This window comes from Pararge aegeria, chromosome 26 (assembly GCF_905163445.1).
Source record: "Pararge aegeria chromosome 26, ilParAegt1.1, whole genome shotgun sequence".
Classification (NCBI taxonomy): domain Eukaryota; kingdom Metazoa; phylum Arthropoda; class Insecta; order Lepidoptera; family Nymphalidae; genus Pararge; species Pararge aegeria.
This window is the reverse complement of record NC_053205.1, coordinates 8,597,924-8,619,581: the sequence shown is the minus strand read 5'-3', so window position 1 is coordinate 8,619,581 and position 21,658 is coordinate 8,597,924. Positions and strand designations below refer to the sequence as shown.

General features: G+C 36.0%; 1 protein-coding gene across 2 annotated transcripts; it reads left to right on the top strand.

The window, feature by feature from the left end:
• The first annotated feature begins 1,289 nt into the window (after window positions 1–1,289).
• On the top strand, window positions 1,290–19,441 carry LOC120635280 (pyrimidodiazepine synthase-like). 2 transcript variants are annotated; one of them, XM_039906245.1, is made up of 7 exons: window positions 1,290–1,488; window positions 8,750–8,920; window positions 10,890–11,056; window positions 12,508–12,610; window positions 13,407–13,540; window positions 16,229–16,348; window positions 19,413–19,441. In XM_039906245.1, the coding sequence occupies exons 1-6, from the start codon at window positions 1,461–1,463 to the stop codon at window positions 16,346–16,348; spliced, it is 723 nt and encodes a 240-aa protein (XP_039762179.1). In that variant the 5' UTR covers window positions 1,290–1,460; the 3' UTR covers window positions 19,413–19,441. The 2 variants fall into 2 exon arrangements, with proteins under 2 accessions (XP_039762179.1, XP_039762180.1); XM_039906246.1 differs by lacking the exon at window positions 19,413–19,441 and adding an exon at window positions 17,226–17,976.
• Window positions 19,442–21,658: the final 2,217 nt, after the last annotated feature.

The following is a 21,658-nucleotide window of genomic DNA, read 5'->3' as shown; positions in this document are numbered from 1 at the left end:
GTAGTATTTTATGTGTAATTGATTGTAGACTTCAGCTTCTATAAATTACACTTTCATAAAGATAAATTATTTAGAAAGCAATTACCGTTTATAGAACCATAATAGGTGGTCTGGATATTTTTTATACGTATTTCCCTGAAAAGTGACTTAAATGTAAAAAAATAAAGAAGCCAAATTTTTTAATTTTGAACCTTAAACTGACGAAAAAAAGCTAAAAACAATGATAGGTATTCATTGTTCTTAGTTTTCTGTAGCCAGCCAATATGGCAACAGAAAAGATTTGCTCGCTCGCAATCGAAGTCGTTTTCGAGCAAGGAACTTCTTCAGCTCGAGTACAGGATTTGCGACTCAAAATTAGGGCCATTTTAATTTCAAAGTTTACGTAAGTGTACTCAAAATTGACTCTTCGATTGCGAGGTAGCCAATGTTGTACTAAGGTGAATTTTCTAGCTTAGTCTGGATTCTAGCTGTTTTGAGATGACAAAAGTTTTGTTAAGTCTGTGTCGGTCCAGCTATTCTCAATGCGCTGTCTAACTTATTTCAATCAAATTTTATTCAGATGGAATCCAGATCATGAAATCCGAATACAGATGAGGTCAAGGTCCTATATTTTTTTGCTAGATCTGATTTCAGAGATTGGATCTAGCCCGGCATTTTCCACTTAGGTATTAGGGCTTAACGCACTCTCTCAGACACAGGCATGACTACTGAAAATTTTTGCACCCTGTAATACCCGAATATCCAGGCTACCTATATTTTCTTAATACACAAACCTAACACCAGATTGTTCTGTGGCGCCGGGGACCCTCAGACCACGTGACCCGTAGTTGAACTTTCCAACCATTAAACCAAAGAAAATCTATACTTATAATAGTAAATATACCCATACAAAAAAAATCAAATGTCTTTTTTTAGATGTCCGGTCGTTATGAAACAAAAAAAAAGATTAAAAGAATTACCTATAGTTCATTCAACTTCGTGAAAATAAAAAAAAATCTATTCCGTCATCCATGAATATATAACTAACTCTACTAATATTCTGTTAAAATGTATAATTCCACAGTCAACGATAGGTATAATACCTACTTAACTAAACGATGACTCATGCATTAAACTTCAGTTACGAAATTAATAAAATTCACCTAATGTAGGTAAATCAATAAATAATACAACTAAAGTTTACATAGTCCCGCGATCCACGACCTTATGATGCAATCCGGCCAAATTGAAAATCTCTCCAGCAGTCTATTCTTGTATTCCATGTTTTTGTATACGCAACATGTCAGGGTTATTGATAATCGGGTCGAGACTCGAGATGATGTCATATCGCAGCTTATTTTAAATGTGACGTACCTATTTCCACATTGGATTGGATACCGCACGCGAAAGTACGCTACGCGAAAATAGTGTAGTTTTCTCTGTGAATTCGTGCAGTTGGGAGTTAAAATAAAAGTGTAATTATGTCCTATTACGACTACAAAGTTGCCGGTATGTATAATCTATTTCACATCACTATTAAAAATACGGTCGTAATTGGAACACCAATTTCGAAATTCTATCACTTACTTTTTTTTAAATTATAAAACCGGAAAAACTTCTATACATTCCCAACCTAACATGCCAATATTTAAAAATACGTTTAAATTATTGATACTTAATTTCATGCTATTCTATTAAGTTTGCGATTGAGCGACGATCGTTATAATAATGAAGCAACAATATTACTGTTTTATCGATAGATTTCCTTTGAACAAATACAAATACAAAACAGCTGTTCTCGATGACGTCACGCAACGTTTCGTTACTGCATTTGCCAATCGATTACGATAAAATGCTCTCGGAGAAAGTAGAAAACGAAAAAAAAAGTATATTTTGTGACTTATAATCTGATACCTCTTTGTACCTAGTAATTTTTTGATACCTAGTAATATTTTAACTATTTAAAATTTTATTTTTTTTTGAATTGTCATTATCTTTATTTTTTCGTATTCCACTATAATTAGCCCTTGACTGCAATCTCAGCTGAAATGAAACCAGACTAGAGAAATTTCATAAATTATAAATACGCGCCAAAATCGCTCCTTCCGGGTCTCAAACGATATTTTATACTTTGACTATTGACTTTGTACCCAGGATCTCCCGCCCCCACAACGGAGGTCTTCGAACTCTTACAACTCAGAACTCGTTTCGTTTTCGTTTAAAATTGAATGGAATTATAATTTTCTGAAGTTAGCTGTTGCATTTGATTAGACTTCTCCTTATTTTTGCTAAACTTATCTCCTTTAATTGTTTCCTCTTGTAAAACAGATAGCTAGGTACGTAAGCAGGTGTACCAATGATAATATTATTTCTAATTCTTATCGTACATTCACCACAGTATACCTACTCATATAGAAGACAGAAAATTTGAAAAGTACTACTTTTCGCATTCCCCTGTTTTCACATACCTACTACAAAACTGAAGCATTTTTTTTAAATTTTTGCCATGGAAATTTAAAAAAATGTTTGCGTCTAGGCTGCTCTTACTTTTCTTCATGTCATAATGTTTTCTTATTTGCCTTTGAAACCTCTGAAAATGACGGTAAAAAAGTTGAGTTTTGGCCATTTTAGTCACAGAATTAAGAACGTACAGAATCCTCATTCAGTATTTATTGTATGCGGTGAATTGTGTACAAAAACTGTGAAAATGCCCCGCGCACTTCCTTCTTCACACCCGCTGAATGTGGCTAGCACACGAACTTTTTCCCATTTTATGGTAAACGTTTAGAACATTAGATGTAATATAATTACTGTCAAAGTCAAATATTTCTTATTCAAATAGGCACATAGATGGCACTTTTGATGCCTACATAACATGTAAAATATGACAAAGAAGTGATTTGATGGCGATAACAACTCAACTTAAAACTAAAGCTACGAAGGTTCTGAACGCGAAGAAATTCTAAGAAGAAGCTCACAACAAACTTAGCCGGTTGATTTACGTCACATTGTCATTTCAAACTATTAAAGAACAAGCTTGGTTAGAGCAATAATTTACACCCAAGCATTTTTATCTTTGACGTAGTCCTTAATACTATAATAGGACTTTACTATAAATTTACGTTTAATACAAACTTTGAACTTTTTAAAAGACATCTCCAAAATATCAACTGGTAGTTTATTGTAAAATTGTATACAATCTCCCTTAAATGAAGTACTTATTTTATGTAGTCTAGTATATTGCACTGCAAGTTTTTTGTTGCTTCTAATGTTAAAATTATTGCAGTCACATTTTCTCTTAAATTTAGATATATTTTTGTGAACATACATTAAATTTTCAAATATGTATTGGCTAAAAACTGTCATTATCTTTAAATTTATCTCTCAATTACTCTCTCGGACCCATTTTATATATCGCACGAACAGCCCTCTTCTGCAATACAAAAAAGTGACAATATCAGCAGCATTACCCCATAGTAAAATTCCATCTGACATAATGCTGTGAAAGTAACTATAATAGACTAGCCTAGCAGTTTCTATGTCCGTCATGTGGCGTATCTTCTTCAGGCGGCAGAACTAAGCCTATTCGATAAATTATTTACATGAGGGCCCCATTGAAGTTTAGCATCTAACGCCCTAAGGTAATTCTTGACCTACCAATACATAGATACATTTAAAAAATGTGTAAATCTAACACAGCCAGGTTATATACATTTGATGAATTTTGGAAGCAGCCAGCCTCGCTCTCATCTTCCGCAAGATAGAAAAATGTTTGTAAACGTTGAAGTTTGTTGTGGGCTTCTTCTTAGACCAGGACACGTTTGGAACCCTCGTAGCTTTAGTTTTAAGTTTACGAATGTGGTTATCGCCATCATCTTACTACCGTGTAATTCTTATGTACGCATCAAAAGTGCCACCTATGGGCCTACTTGAATAAAGATATTTTTGACTTTGACTTTGACTTTGATGATTGAAAAGGGCAACTAGTGAGTATCTTGCCGGCACTTCTCGGTAGAATCTGCTTTCCAAACCGGTGGTAGAGTCACTACAAGCATACATACTTGACGTTTCAAAAGAGGTTAAAAAGTAGGCCTACTTGAAATAAATAAATTTTGAATTTGAATTTGAATGCTCCTAGAAAAACTGCCGTATCTACTTTCATGATTGAAAAGAGCAACTACTGAGTATCTTCCCGGCACTTCTCGGTAGAATCTGCTTTCCAAACCGGTGGTAGAGTCACTACAATTATAAATACTTGACGTTTCAAAAGAGGTTAAAAAGTAGGCCTACTTGAAATAAATAAATTTTGAATTTGAATTTGAATGCTCCTAGAAAAACTGCCGTATCTACCAGATCCAATTCCTCATTATTAAGTAGTATAGTGGTTTTTACATATGAAGCGGCTAACTGTCTGTTCGAGAGACAACTAAACTGGAGTTGTTTTGATGTTTCAATATTACTCTTTAATAAATAAATATAATAAATATACTACGACAATACACACATCGCCATCTAGTCCCCAAAGTAAGCGTAGCTTGTGTTATGGGTACTAAGGTAACTGATGAATAATATACATAAATACTTATAATACAGACATAAACACCCAGACACTGGAAAACATTCATCTTCATCACACAAACATTTTCCAGTTGTGGGAATCGAACCCACGGCCTTGGACTCAGAAAGCAGGGTCGCTGCCCACTGCGCCATTCGGCCGTCCATAATAGTATCTAATTCTGTGATTTGTTTTTTAAAAATTTAAAAAAAAAAAATAAACCCTGTTTAAGGAAAAAAAAATATTGGCGTTACAAAAGGAGGAGATAAGTCAATTTGTTTGTATGGAGCAGCTGCTGTATACTAACATAGATTATATACCTACTATGTTAACAGTTCATCTAGTGATCTAGGCATCTAAGCAACACCGGGAAATATTTAGTCTAGATGCATTATCCAGAAAGGAAATAGGGGATACATTTGTATGTAACAGCTAGTATATATTATGTTTATAGTTCGTATGCAGTGCATGTAGGCCTATTAGCTGCGCCCGCGCATTCTCCTTGACCCGCATTGCGCCGCTTATGTAACGCTCCCAAACGTAAACACTTATCACGATTCACGAGCAAGCTGCGCTCATAGGTGTACGTACCTGTTGGGCGGATGATTTGATTATTATTATTATTTATTTATTTATTTACATAAAAAATACTTACAGCAGAAAACCACCCAGGTTTGTAATATTTTAATAATAATAATAATAATAATAATAATAATTTTGACGTGACAACGTCTTATAAATTGGTTTGCCGGGTGACACTTCAAGAAACTGCGTTACGCTCCGCTCACGTTATGCGCTCACAATGAGAGCGAGTGAGAGGCACGCGCCCGCCTAAGAGCGAGAGAGACAGACATAAAAAGTGAAAGGCACGCGTCCCTTTGTAGTAAACGCTGTTTCATTGTACGCAAATGTATTGCAAGTTATTGTATGTATATAAATACGTATGTATGTGTAAAGGTAAAAATAAAATTTAGTTAATATGAAATTCAGTGCGAGATTCTTTGTATAAATTAATGTTTTAAATATAATTCTTTGTATAAATAAATGTTTTAAATTGTTACTATTATTTCATCCTTCTTCCTACTATACGAATGAATATTCACATTAAAATTATTTTACCACTCAAAGTCGTTGTCACGTAAAACTTTCGCCCGTATACCGACTTTACAGGCAACCAATTTTTTTTATTCACAAGAATGTAGGTACATACAGTTTTTAAAATGTAAAGTAGTTATTATAATATTAATACAAACAAATGCGTGCCTCACAACTTATATTGGTGTGTATGTAATAAATGTATGTAATGGTGCCATTTAAAATCTACTGTCCCTGATTTAGGTAAAAACCTGTATTACAGGATACAGTGCTCTCCCTCAATTGTTGTTTCGATGATTGAGTGTAATATTGTGCGTGTGTGAGTTTGCGTCGCGTAGGTAACTGTACTCGTGTATATGTTTGCTTATACAAGATAATTATTATATTAAGTTATATAATAACGTTAACGTTAAGTTATATTTGCTAAAAAGTCTTGGTACGCTCAGTGGGTATGCATACAGCAGGAAAATTAAATAAAATGGCAAAAATCCTCCCGCTCTACGAGATATATATAAATTTTGGGGTATGTAGTTCTTTTGTGCTTTTATTTTATGAAGTGCACGCCACTGGGTACGTTAAATACAGAACATTGTTGCTAGTTTAACATGTTGTGTATAAAAATGATCATAGATTGATTGGCGGCCGACTGGCGCAGTGGGCAGCGACCCTTCTTTCTGAGTCCAAGGCCGTGGGTTCGATTCCCACAACTGGAAAATGTTTGTGTGATGAACATAAGTGTATTCCAGTGTCTGGGTGTTTATATGTATATTATAAGTATTTATGTATGTTATTCATAAAAATATTCCTCAGTCACCTTAGTACCCATAACACAAGCTACGCTTACTTTGGGGCTAGATGGCGATTGTCGTAGTATATTTATTTATTTATTTATAGATCATAGATCATTTTTATATCTATTATATAGTAATTTTAGAATTCATCATCATCAGCCAACTTTTCCTATTTTCGGCTTTCCTCATCCAGTCGATGTTGCCGCTTTTCGGAGGTCGTCGCTCCATCTAGTCGAGGGGCGTCCGACACTCCGTGTACCGACACTGATTTTAGACTTAACAGTATTATTTATAAGCTTTTATTTTATGTGACTTAAAAAGTAAGATTTCAGTTTTCTCTTTATATTTCGAGGATTAATATCGTCTCGTACATCAGTGGGTAATTCATTTATTAGGCGGGGAACTAGGTTGACGTTCATGCGCTCTCCTACGATAGTCATGGTGAAAGTACCAAAGAATCGCTAAAAATTTGTATTTATCTAATGATATATAATTTAAGACGAGGTCCCCGATTCCTGACGTCATCCGGACATGTACCTTTACCACGGTCACGGTGGCGTTCGGACTAAACAATGATTAGTCCAAAAGTCCACCAACACTCAGATTAACGTCGAACCGAGCCGAGGTCCGAGTCCTCGCAGGAGGCACCCTCGGGTCGACGTCTCCCACTCTCCCCCCTCGATGTCGTCGAGCAATGGCTCTTCTCATGGCGAGTTCTCGCGCTCGCCCCACTCCCCCGGTGACGACGTAGCAACCCCTCAGGTGGTTATCGGCAAGTGTCCTTCCGAAAAAGTAAGAGTAATGATATATAATTCACTAGCTGCTGCCCGCGACTTCGTCTGCGTTTGATTTTGTTTTTTGATGTGGCATTAAATTTAGTTGGACATAATAATCTCTAAGCCTTAAATGAGGGTTTTGCTGCTGTCCGCTGAGGAGTTCTGTACTTTATCTCCAATCACAGTTTGTGCAAAATTAAACACATATTTTAACCTCTATAGTAGCAAATTAATTATTTAAATCGGTTATAATTTGTCGGAGTTATGGTGTAAAATCGTCAAACACTCATCCACTCTCCCAAAGGAACCGAGCTTTAAATCCGGGATAAAAAGTATCCTATATTACTTCTAACACTTCCAAGAATAGGTGTAAAAAGTTTCATGAGGATCGGTTAAATAGTTTTTACGTGAAACCGTAACAAACAAACTTACATTGACATTTATAATATTAGTAGGGATGTATAATAAATTTTTTTTTTTATTTATATTCGAAGTGAGATTGTTTTTATTTTCGATATTTAAAACTGCGAAACCTAGCAATCCGCCATGACATGTGAAACGCTGAATTCAAAATTATGACGTCACTTCTATATAAACATAATTTTGTACCACTTAAACTTCGAAAATCTCAGCGTATATCAAGTATCACTTATAAGTTGCTAACTTTTTTAGTTATCAATACCAAAATCAATAATCTTAAGCTATGGAACAAAGACTTAACAATGCTCTAATTTGCCTAAGACGTCACGAGTGCGGCCATGACACTTGACGAGCGTTTTCGCGGGAAAAAAATTCTTTTAATATAATTTGCAATTTATCCAAACCCTTACCAACCAACAAACCCTTTAATTTCTTCAAAAATAAGAGAAATTTTGTACACACTTCGGATAGGGCAGTTTTATAAAATTAATCATCGTGCCTTTTCTGAACGTTGTCATCTACCAGTCATCAAAAAAAAAAAAAAAGAAAACATGTAGTCCTATCACAGGCACTTATGAAGCGTTCAAACATATATGTTTACTTAATTGTGATGGTGATAACTATGTTTGCAAACTTAAACCTAAAGCTACGAGGCTTAGCTAGGTACTTTGAACTTATTGAGAGACATCTCAAAGATTTCATTCGGTAAAATTTGTTGTAAAATCATCGGGCGCAGGGGAACAGACCGCACTTTTTATTCATATCTCTGGAATAATTCATTATTCCTATCAATGCCAGGCCGATTCAGACAAATACCGATCTAACACTCGTTTCTTAAAGGTAAACGAAATCTCAAGAATTGTTTTAATTGAGGTCGCATTACGTTACGCGTTGGTGAATTTTTGGTCATCATTGCCCATTCTTTTAAAACTTACGTGAGCAGGAAACTAGGCTAACATAATACAACTCTCTCGTTCAGAAATACAGTAAAAAAAAGATAAACAACAGTTTACCTGACCGATTTTATCCTGCACCGTAATAGGAATATTCAATGTTTGAAAAAATTTGAACTTTGTAAAAGACACCTCCACCAGTTCAAAATCATTAACTTAATGAAAATTTATTGGTTCCAGGGCCTACCCCTCCGCCAGCTCTGACAGACAAACTCCGCCTGTATCATGTGGATATGAACCCCTACGGGCACAGAGTCCTGCTGATCCTGGAAGCGAAGAAGGCCAAATACGAGGTGTACCGCCTGGATCCGTTAAACCTACCCACGTGGTTCAAAGCCAAGAACCCAAGGCGTAAGTAAAAATAACTTTTCTTCAAAAACATGCTTGGTAATTTGAGCTTGAGCATTATTTTTACAATCTTCTTCGAGATTAATCGAAATTGCTGTTCTGGCGAAATGGATGTGATCAGCAGCCGTGATTCAGCGGTGAAATGAATATAGTAAACTCTCTGTCGTGTAATTTAAAAATGGAACGATCTTTTGCTCCTAAATAGAGCAACCGAGGAGGTGACTTATCAAAGACTTTATTTAAATTTCGAACCGGTTTGCGACTAGAAAAGTTTATATATAAAAAAAAAAAAACAAGTGAACACACTAACGCGGGCAAAAAATATTGTTTTTTTATTATTCCTTATTGATTTTGAAAAGTAATTGTACTTATTTCACACAATGCGTTCAAGTTTGAGAAAACTACGATACAAACCTTAGCCACAACTAGTAAGTCCTAGAAAACCTAGTTGTGGCTAAGGTTGTGTGTTTACGTCCGTCCATCAATGCCTCTTATGCTAGCCGCTAAACAAGTACAACCGCTAAACAAGTACAGTATTCTGTATTTAAGGTTTAATGGGATCACATATTGCTATGACAACAACAAAAGGTTTTGGTCCTAGGTAATATTAAAACAATAATTCATACACGTTCATACGCACTCACATACACGTGAAACTGCGGTTTACTTTCTGTAGTAATTGATGAACCATCGACTATTAACAGAGCAACTACAACATGCCGTCTAGTATCCATCAACCGGAGTCTCGTGAGCCAGTAATTACATCGGCAATCACGCCCTTCAGACTGCAGCAATAACGTTTATAGGCGGAAATAAGCATGACGGTATCACTTCCCCGGAGGAGCTCTGTCCCAATAAGCACTAATGAAAATTCAAAGTAATAGTGCTATCTTACTCCAAAATCGCTAGTACAATTTCATATTGACCTTGAACACATTGTTGGACAGCAAATCATCATTATCACTTCAACAGATTGACGTCCACTTCTGGACATAGGTCTTGTGTAGGGCGTTCCAAAATCCATAGTCCTGGGACTCCTGGGCCGCTTATTTCCAGCGGCTCCAAGAGACTCGCTCGATGCCCTCTATCCACCTTGCTACCTTAGCGCCCCAACGTTCATCGGCAGCTCGGAGACTGCAAAGAGTTCTTCCTGGGCCACTTACTTCCAGCTACTCCCAGAGACTCACTGAATGTCGTCTGTCCACCTTGCTACCTTAGCGCCCCAACGTTCATCGGTAGCTCGGAGAATGCAAAGAGTTCTTCCTGGGCCACTTACTTCCAGCTACTCCCAGAGACTCACTGAATTTCGTCCGTCCACCTTGCTACCTTAGCGCCTCAACGTTCATCGGTAGCCGGACACTGCAAAGAGTTACTTCCTGGGCCGTTTACTTCCAGCTGCTCCCAGAGACTCGCTGAATGTCGTCTGTCCACCTTGCTACCTTAGTGCCCCAGCGTTCATCGGTAGCTCGGAGACTGCAAAGAGTTACTTCCTGGGCCGCTTACTTCCGGCTGCTTCCAGAGACTCGCTGAATGTCGTATGTCCGCCTTGCTACCGTAGCGCCCCAGCGTTCATCGGTAGCTCGGAGACTGCAAAGAGTTACTTCCTGGGCCGCTTACTTCCAGCTGCTCCCAGAGACTCGCTGAATGTCGTCTGTCCACCTTGCTACCTTAGTGCCCCAACGTTCATCGGTAGCTCGGAGACTTCAAAGAGTTACTTTCTGGGCCGTTTACTTCCAGCTGCTCCCAGAGACTCGCTGAATGTCGTCTGTCCACCTTGCTACCTTAGTGCCCCAGCGTTCATCGGTAGCTCGGAGACTGCAAAGAGTTACTTCCTGGGCCGCTTACTTCCAGCTGCTCCCAGAGACTCGCTGAATGTCGTATGTCCGCCTTGCTACCTTAGTGCCCTAACGTTCATCGGTAGCTCGGAGACTGCAAAGAGTTACTATAATTCCCGTTTTTCTTGGTCTTGCAGTGAAAATTCCCGTCCTAGAAATACCTACAGAGCACGGCGATAAGTATCTGTTCGAGAGCGTGGTCATCTGCGACTATCTGGATGAGAAGTACGCCGCGAATCCGCTGCACTCGAGAGACCCCTACGTCAAGGCGCAGGATCGCCTGCTGATAGAGAGGTTCAACGAGGTAAGACCTAAACGTTGTCAGTTTACCAGTTTTCTACAGGATATTCTGTGGTTAGTGTGCTCGGGAACTGCACAATAATGTATCTCCTAGCTGTATCCATAGCTTGGTGATATACGATTACGACCTGGATGAGAAGTACTCCGCGAGCCCGCTGCACTCATGGTACCTCTAAATCAAGGTGAAGGAGCGCCTGTTGATGGAGAGGTTCAACGAGGTAAGACGAATCAGTTGTCTGTTAATACAGTCTATTCTTCAGTTAGTATGAACTTTAAATTGCAACAGGATATTCTTCGCTTAGTATGATCAAGAACTGCAAAATCGTTTATCTCCGAGCTGTAGTTGGAGTTTTGGTGATTTGCAAATCTGGACGACAAGTACTTGTCAGGTCCTTGCAATCCTGGTGCCCATTCGTCAAGCCCAAGACTGCGTGCTGATAGAGAGGTTCAAATGTTGCCTGATCACCAGTTTTATATAGGTATACCTCGGCTAGTATTCTCATAAACTGATTAGCTGGTTTCTCAGTTACCATTACACCACAGAACAGCTAGGCGTACAGCGACCAGTAGTAAGCTATTTAAACTAACTAACTGTAACTGTATCTTGGTTATATGCGAATATCTAATGAGAATTACTCCGCGTGTCCCCTGCATTCCTGGTAACCGTACGACAAGGCACAATACCGTCTGTTGATAGACGGAGTCAATCAGTATTCGATAGAAGCAGGCGTTGCTTTGCGGAAATCCATGATATATAATGAAAATTAAGCTTAATTTGCTTTACTCCGCGAAAAGCAGGAGAATCTTTAGTGTGTAATTTATAATTTCTTCAATCCTTATACTTCACACCGAAACATACTCGTATGAATTGACTTAATGACAACAATTATTCATTGTAAAGTCAACATCTCCAGAGAATGCTCCGGTTTCGGAGCGTAACGTGCGTAGAGGGTACATGCGTGATGTGGAGTATAAGAATTGAAGAAATTATAAATTACACCATACAGATTCTCCTGCTTTTCGCGGGCTATAGGAAATTAAGCTTAATTTTCATAATTAAGGAGTCAATTAGGTAAATATATATACGAGTATATATCAAGTTGATGTGTGCTCAGGAACTGAAAAACTGTTAAGATCGTAGCCATTCTATTACAGAGCAGTACAATGACGAAGAGAGACCATGAATGTAGCTGGAAAGAAGTTATTTTTTACAAAATATTATCCGTTACCAATTGAAGTCAGTAGTGAGATAAAAATACGTAAATATTGGATAGAAGCTGGCGTTACTTTGCGGAAATCCATGATCTCTCATGAAAATTCAGCTTAATTTCCGCTACTCCTGACTTTAATCGACCAACCTTCCCCCTATTTTGATTGTGTCGTGATACTGCTCTGCGTTTAGAGCTCACATAATTAATGATCTACTTTTTAACACACAGTTTTCTTTCCTTTCAGTTAATAAAAGGAAGTCTAGAGTGCTTCGACACAAACTTCGCGTTCGGCAGCGAGCAAATTATTCAGACTTTAGACATTTTCGAAAGGGAACTGGCTGTGAGAGGTAAACTACAACAGTATTCAGTTCCGCCTGTTCACTAACTCCAGTAATCAGTATCCAGTGTTTTTTCTCACAAGTTACCAACTCCTTGTTGTCATAAGAAACGCATAAATTGACAGCTGCAGTTGTACACTCATCACAACCTTTGTGTGTCGGTTAAAGGTCACCTCTCCGTTGGCAAGTGTCAAAAATTATGTGCGGAGATGTCTCTTAAAAAGTTCAAAGTTTGTATTAAACGTAAGCTTATAGAAAAGTCCTATTATAGTATAAAGGACTACGTAAACGATAAAAAAGCTCCGGTGTGAATTATTGCTCTAACCAGCTCTTCTAATAATTTTAAATGACAATGTGAGATGGTGATAACAAAAAAAAAGTTAGCTAAGTTTGTTGTGGGCTCATAGCATTAGTTCTAAGTTTACGAATGTTAACAACATTTCATATTCACATATGACGGCCGATTGGCGCAGTTTGCAGCGATCCTGCTTTCTGAGTCCAAGGCCGTGGGTTCGATTCCCACAACTGGAAAATGTTCGTGTGATGAGCATGAATGTTTTTCAGTGTCTGGGTGTTTATATGTGTATTCTAAGCATTTATGTATATTATTTATAAAAATATTCAACAGTCATCTTAGTAACCATAACACAAGCTACGCTTACTTTACGGCTAGATGGCGTTGTGTGTATTATCGTAATATATTTATTTATTTATTTATTTATTTACATATTTTTTAATGTTATTCACGCATCAAAGTTCAATCTATGAGCCTATTTTTATAAAGAAATATTTGACTTTGATTTAGGAACATACTACTTCGGCGGGGATCGCCCCGGGATGCTGGACTACATGATATGGCCGTGGGTGGAACGACTGTACCTGCTAAGATGCGTCAATGAGAGGAAATTTGACGAAAAGAGGACGATATTCCCTAATTTTGTAAGTATCTGATAATTTCTAATCCCTATCCCTACCAATATTATGAATGTCAATACGTACGTTTGTTTGTTACGCTTTCACGCAAAAACTACTAAACCGATCCCCATGAAACTTTGTACACATATTCTTGGAAGTGTTAGAAGTGATATAGGATACTTTTTATCCCGACATTAAGCTCTTATCGTTTGGGAGAGGGGATGGAAGTGTTTGACGATTTTACACTATAACTCCGACATATTATAACCGATTTAAATAATTATTTTTATACTACAGAGGTTATACTATGTGTTTAATTTTACCCACACTGTGTTTAGACATAGAGGACAGAACTCCTCAGCGGACAGCAGCAATCCCCACATTTAAGGCTTAGCGATACCGAATACTTTAATTTTTTTTAGAACTACAAATAAATTTAATGCCACATCAAAAACAAAATCAGTCGCAGACGAAGTCGCGGCCAACAGCTAGTTATTATATATTACTAAAATATTAAAGATAAAAATTATTCAAATATTTAATAGTGTTTTTTGCGCATTTTGTAGGAGATCGCCAAGTTCGAATCCCAGCGCGCAGCTCTTACTTTTCTAAATTATGTGCGTTTTAAGTAATTAAAATATCACTTTCTTCAACGGTGAAGGAAATCATCGTGGGGAAACCTGCATGCCTGAGAGATCTACATAATGTTCTCAAGGGTGTGTGGATTCCACCAATCCGCACTGGGCCAACGTGGTGGACTACGGCCTTCACCCCTTCTGGTTGTGAGAGGAGGTCCGTGCTGTGTAGTGGGCCGGTAATGGGTTGACAAGATGACTAAAATATTATATACCCTGACACAGTGGCGTGCACTTCATACGTGCACAAAAGCACTGCATACCCAAATTATTTTATATGGCTCGTATTGGAGGGGAATATTTTTATTTTACGCTATATATCTGGTTTATGCATACCCTGGCCGAAGACCCTATGCACGCCACTGCCCTGACAAGGGATATAATATTTGTATTAACATCGGGTCCCATAAACAGTGGCATTCACTTCATACATGCACAAAAGCACTGCATACCCAAATTATTTTATATAACTCGTATTGGAGGGGAATTTTTCCATTTTATGCCATGTACCTGGTTTATGCATACCCTGTACACGCCACTGCCCATAAAATGGGTCTTGACGTCTGGTGACCCAAGAGCTGGCGCTTATTTAGCCCAACGGCTAAGTCTAGCAATTCAAGGGGGCCGCGCCATAGCGCATAGCGCCAGCTTTTGGATACCATGCCCACAAATGAACAGTTAGACGGCTTATAAGTATTCTTTGTAAATATTAATGTTACTTTGTAATTATTATTAGGACAAACTACAATGGTTACAAAAACAGATGAAAACATTACAATAAAAATGTCAAACAACCGTTCTTAAATAACTGAAGTTAAATTGAAGTTAATTACTAAAGTTTAAGGGCAACATTTTCATAAACATAAAATGCACATAAAAATTTTCGGAACCGACAGGATTTGAACCTGCGACTCTCTGGCAATCGCGGCCCGAGCGCTTCATCCAATTAAGCTACGGCTCTCCTACCGTCGATGTGTCGATGTCGATGTACATGCACTTTAAATTTATAAAATTGATAATTCCTCCAAGTGTAGGTCAAAACACTAATAACAATTATAAAAGTTAATATAATTAATTATAGTGTTGAGTCGACCGTTGTTGTTCCGATCGTCGTTTCAGTCAATGGTCTTCTCGCGAAAAGCTTCGACCAACATCTCAAGAAGCTTTCGCTTGGTTGTTGGATCAAGGGTCGGATACAGACAGTAGTCCTTGAAACGGCGCGTATTGTGAGGAGGTTTCTCACTCTGGAGCCCTGACCACCGGTTGCTAAGGCATTCAAAAGCCCCGCAAGCGGAGGGTGGAAGTTTTTTTTTTATAAATTTTTAATAGTGTTTTTTAATTTATTCTTAAGCATTGTTAATAATTTTAAAAAAAAAGAAAAGTAATAAATGATAGAAAAATTATAAAAAAGCAATGTGTCATCTCTTGTTTCAAACGTGTCTCATTGTAATATGGACCTTTGAAAAAGTAGATTGAAACTGCAACGTTTCCTCCTAGATGACGCTACAGTCGCTATAAGACTGATGTGAAAGGCATATACTAATTTCGGCATCGACGGTAGCCGTAGCTTAATTGGAAAAAGCGCTCAGGCCGCGATTGCCAGAGAGTCGCAGGTTCAGATCCTGTCGGTTCCGAAAATTTTTATATGCATTTTAAATTAATAAAATTCTCCATGTGTAGTTAAAAACACTAATAAAAATTATAAAAATTAAAGGGCAACATATACCTAATTAACCCAAGCACGTGATACAAGGACGCCAAATAGTGGCCTTACTTTATTGTACTAACTATATTTAAACTTAATTTAAACGACAAGGCTGCTCGGAAGCAGGCCACTACGCTCCCATCTCTCACAAAACAGAAAAATTCTAAAGATTGTTAAACTTTAAAATGATGTTGGAAAAGAGCAATCTGCTGAGTTTCTTGCCGGCACTTCTCAGTGGAATCTGCCTCCCGAACCGGTGGTAGAGTCACTACAAACAGACTTGCCGTTTTATTAGTGCTTTTTAATTAGGCCTACTTGAAATAAATGAATTTTGAATTATGATTTTTTTTTTTTAAACTTACTGTTTTTCAGGCGGACTGGGGTGATCAGATGCAGCTTGACAGGGTAGTCAAAAAACATGCGAATTCGCCCGCCGAATACTTCGAGTACTACAAAAACGCCCGAACACATACCATGGGATACTACCTTTAGGTAAATAAACTAGTACCCAATGCCTTAATCGGATCCCCAGTGATTTAAAAAAACGTTTCACGAACTCGTATGTGATGACTAAAGACGTGAGGCGTCATCTTAGTTACGACACTACGCGACACCGCCTCGACGGATCGTAACGTTTAGTCGTAAACTGACAATTGACAGATGAAAAAACATTTTTTTCATGTGTCAAGTGTCAGTTTACGATTCGATCATATGTCACTAAGGTTATTTATAAGTTTAGGTATATTATATACCTTTATATTATAACTGGTGTCAGGCTTGTTTTATACCGCACTTTTGGTACGAAATCATACAAAAAAATGTCCAACAAAAGAGATTATATTATATAACAAATTGTGGCGTCATTTGCGTACGGTAAAAAAAACATGGAATGTCCTTTACTCTCTCGTACACAATAGTGGCAATGTTTGTTCACTTTTTTTGTTTAAATTTTATCTCTTTTTGGCTTTTGTTTAGTGTTAAATTTATTGATGTCGTTTACTCATATTAACGCGTTTGTTGAAATGTATAAAACTCGTTTAGACATATCTTTCTCAGTGATTTTTTTGTGGTTTAAAATTAAAATAAATTTATTTAACTTTGGTGCTCCACTAATGCCGTCAGTATCGCTTCTGATCGTAAGTCGGTTGCGACTTTTTATACTCTGTTACGCCAGAGTAAAATGGAATTTATGTTATCTCTGTTAAAGCACAAATTTGTCCACAATTGTACAGTTAGTGCTTCCGGCAGAACGTTAGTAAAATAAAATTCTGTATTACGGAATTTGCGACTCTTGATTGTGTATTATACCAATAATTACTGTACAAAGTAAGCAATTTTATACTGGAAGTTACAAATAACAATAATACAGGTCAGTGTTCACACCGCACTCAAAGAGAATACAAACACTCCGTTACCGTAAGTACTAATCTGGTTGTATAAAAATCATCGATATTTTTTAAAGATATTTCCACCTGTAGATATCGATATTATTGATTGAATACCTGTTACAAGAATTTCGCTAGAGTTATTCAATTTTTTGTGTTAATTTTGTAGTTACAGACCGAAAATTACAACGGAATCGTTGGGAAGTAAATAAAACTATGTAAGGTGGTTTCTAAATCGACCATTTTAAAATAACTATCGCTGTTTCTTTCTCGTGTTCATATAATTCCGTTCTTTTACGATAAACAAAACTTTTTTTAATGCGTTACAGTTAAGATTGTGTTATGGGGTAGTGTAAGATTTTGATTGTAGCTTAATGAATAACAAGGCAACTTTGTATCCTTCCTTACTTAATATTAGGTAAAAGCATATCTATATAGCTTAGCGCATTTGCAAAACTTATAGCTATATTTTATATGAAACTTTTACGATATTTACAATATAAAGCTAATATTCATATATGTAAGTGTAAGGAGAACCTTTGGATCAATAAAACTGCGTTGTTTGCATCCACCATTTAATCTTTTAATATATTTTCTTTTCCGTCAACACGACACACCCGTTCTTGATGCCCGCGCTGACTCGGACCCACTTTCTCCCTTTTGTTTCTCAACTACCCACTTTTCATCTATCTATATATATAAAAGAGAAAGTGTGTGGGTATGCTCCGTGTAGGCTCCGAAACGGCTAGACCGATTTCAATGAAACTTTCAGGGAATCTCCGGGTTGACCTGGCGAGTAATCCCGTAAAGTTTGTTGACGATCGGAGCACTCCTATTTTTGAACTGTCAAACTGTCAAATATAGCTTTTATTTACTATGATGATATTCTATTGTTGGGTGTACATGGGTGTAGATAATGATCTTCACCCGCTCGAGAAGAGAATAGAAGAGAATGAATACGGAGAGAAATAAATGATTTAACATATTATGAGACTTAAATTAAAAATTTTATGATGTAAGTTTATTGTTTAAATAACATAAAGCAAAATCTAGCCCAAATCTAGCTCTAACAAAGCTGCATTGCTTTTAATATTACGCAAAACAAAACCTAACATAAGTAATAAAAATTCATTCCGTTTAACGATTACATAGAAAGGAATGCATTTTCGATTTTGTTTTAACTATATATATCTATGATAAGTATAACATACTATTAACAATATCGTAACACAGAAATATATGACTATACTTAAGTCTTTTATTCTGCGTTTTTCTTACTTTTGCGATTGTCGCGTTTTGTTTTAAGACTAACTATCGCGTTTGTTTTCAAGTGTAAAACTGTATCAGCCGCGCCATTAAAGAAAGGGTTTATAAATGTCATCGATGTCATGCTGTCTCATTTGCACAGTATTCAATATTGTATTGAACAAATGGGATAGAACGAGGTCCCATTCTTTTATTCCGCGGCTTATAAAGTCGCGTTATATTAAGTCAAATATGAAGGCATATTTGATCAATAACTAAATAATATTTTATTTACAGACTTTTACAAAGTAATTGTATGAACACCCATAGTAATAAAGGTTATGGATTTTTATGTAGTATTTTTTTTTATACTTTAAAAGGAACTCATAACTTCGCACGGCATTTTGTAGTTTATTTTTCGTAAAATACCTTTGAAGGCGATCTAATGTTAAGTTTTATTTAGCTATGGTTTCTTTATTTTTATTAACAACATTTTATCAGGAAATAAATTGTAAGATTTTTGCGACCTTCTTGGCGCATTGTGCTGTGGTCTTAAAGTCAAAGTCAAATATTGCTTTATTCGAATTGGCACATAGATGGCACTTTTGATGCGTACATTACATGTCAAATATGACATAGGAGTGAGTTGATGGCGATAACTAAATTCGTAAACTTAAAACTAAAGCTACGAGGGTTCCAAACGGTCTAAGAAGAAGCCCACAACAAACTTAGCCGTTCTTATTTTTTTTGTTATCACCATCTCACATTGTCATTTACAACTATTAAAGAAGCAACCTGGTTAAAGCAATAATTTACACCCAAGCATTTTTATCGTTGACGTAGTCCTTAATACTATAATAGGACTTTTCTATACGCTTACGTTTAATACAAACTTTGAACTTTAAAAAGTAAGGGGTCTTGTTTAGAATGGGGTAGAAGGATTCAACATTAACAATTTATTTTAAGATTAAACAAATTACCAACTCACCAAAATAGACTTGGAGCCCAGCGATTAACCGTCCCTTAACAACGTCGTGCAAAGACAGGTTTGTCCGCTACCATCTTAGACTGCATTATCGCATACCAAAAGTTAAGATTGCAGACGTTATTGTGTAAAAAAACCGGTTAAATTAAGCATATAACATTCAAATTATATGATACTTGATAACAATATTATCCAATCATTATTAAATGATGGCATTGGATTATTCGCTTTGCGCTGAGTAATTTTTTTTCATTCTCAGTTTTAACACTCAAAATTATACTGGCTTAAAACTACCTTATCACTGAATTGTATTCTTGGCAGATAAAATATATTTATAATTTAAGGCATTTTTTTTTTACGATCAAGTACTTAATTCTAGAATATAAGGTGTAAAGGGGATTGGTGATCCTTTATTTAAGTTTATTTTGTTTTAAGTGTGAAATGAGATAGTTTTAAGTCTCACGACCTTATTGGGATGTTGTTTAAGCATTTTTTTACAATATGACCTATTTTTTTTTTTTTTTCAATAAGTATTTTATTATACTTTGACACAAAAAAGTATTTCTTTTATTTATCTCATAAATACATTACGTAAAAGTAGGTCGTGTTTAATATGGTAGATGTGATATATGGGTATAAAATATAAAGTAATGTGTTCATAATTTTTTAGAAAAAATATTTAAAAAATTAAGTTTGTAATTATTACTTCCGCAGAAAAAAATAAATTTTTGTTGGTTCAGAAATAAAAATAAAACAAAACTGTGTTTAATAAAAAAAGATACTTACATTATACATACAATCTTACGCCACAACACAATCGCTATGTAGCGATAAGGCCACCAAATTGTACTCTCTTGCTTGTTTGGTGTACAATAAAAGTGTATTCATTCATTCATTTATCTTTTTTTTTAAATACAATTATCTTTTTATTCTTGAAAAGCATGAGAGTATTATGAGAAAGGGCAAAAATTAACTATAATCACAATTTTACCTACATCTCATGTTTCTTACTCATCACTTTAGTATTTAATACTATCGTCTGAACCATTCAAAAATTGAAAACTACCAGTTTACACGCGGCCTTTTTCTGTGATTACTTGTTTTTTTTTTGGAAATTTAGTTTTGTTAGTAATGAAATGTTAAAAACTATAAAACAAATGCACTAAAGTATGTTAAGTTAGTAATAAACTATTTGTTAGATAATTGTGTTTTTATTTTAATATTGCAAAAAAGAGCTGTACGATCAATATATAAACTTAAATCACGCGAATCCCTCCGTGAGAAGTTTAAAGAAATAGGTAAACTTACTGTAGCTCCACAATATATTTATAATAATATAGTATTTGTAAGACAACATATTGGTCTTTATAAACAAAAAGTGGATATAAACAGTCGTGGTATAACAAGACTATGTTACTTTCAATATCTGCAGCTTTTCCCCTCAAAAATATTCCATAGGACATTATACTGTGAAATTATGCAAAATTACCAAGCCCATCTATTTCAACAATTGCTTCGGCAGCTGAGCTGAGTTTACTTGCTAGGTTTTCTATATGGGTTCCCACTGAAGGCTACAATCTAAGGTCACTCCTGGTGTTTCCCCATTTGTTATGTTTTCATCAATTGTTTTTATGTTAGGAAAAATAAATTCTGAACACATACATGTTTTTTTTTTTAAATTTAAAAGTAAGTTATTAACAGTAAATCAGTATGGCACACGTGACAAAGCACGGTTTACATCGTCTAAATTATCTTTATTTCTGACAATCTTAAAAATCAGAGATACATCTTCTTCTTTTGATTTATGCTTTTCGTAGTGTCAACTGTCAAACAGAGATACATCATCTGCAAACAATATAATGTCACAAGTGCTTTTGACATGGTGTGGTAGACGATTTATATACACCGAAAATAAAAAGGGACCCAAAATTTACACTTGTGGGACACCCATTAAGATAGACGACCTTAGACTTTACATATTTTATGCATACCCTCTGGATTCTATAACTTAAATAAGAGGAAATTAAATTGAGTGCAAATATATTATATAATAATTATGTGTTTAATAAAATAAAACAAAACACTGAAAATGCTTCTATATTGATTTAATTTGTTAAATATCTGTGCACATATATTAAAAAGAAGCTTTATTTACTCTTTGGTACAATATTCAAAACACGTTAGCAA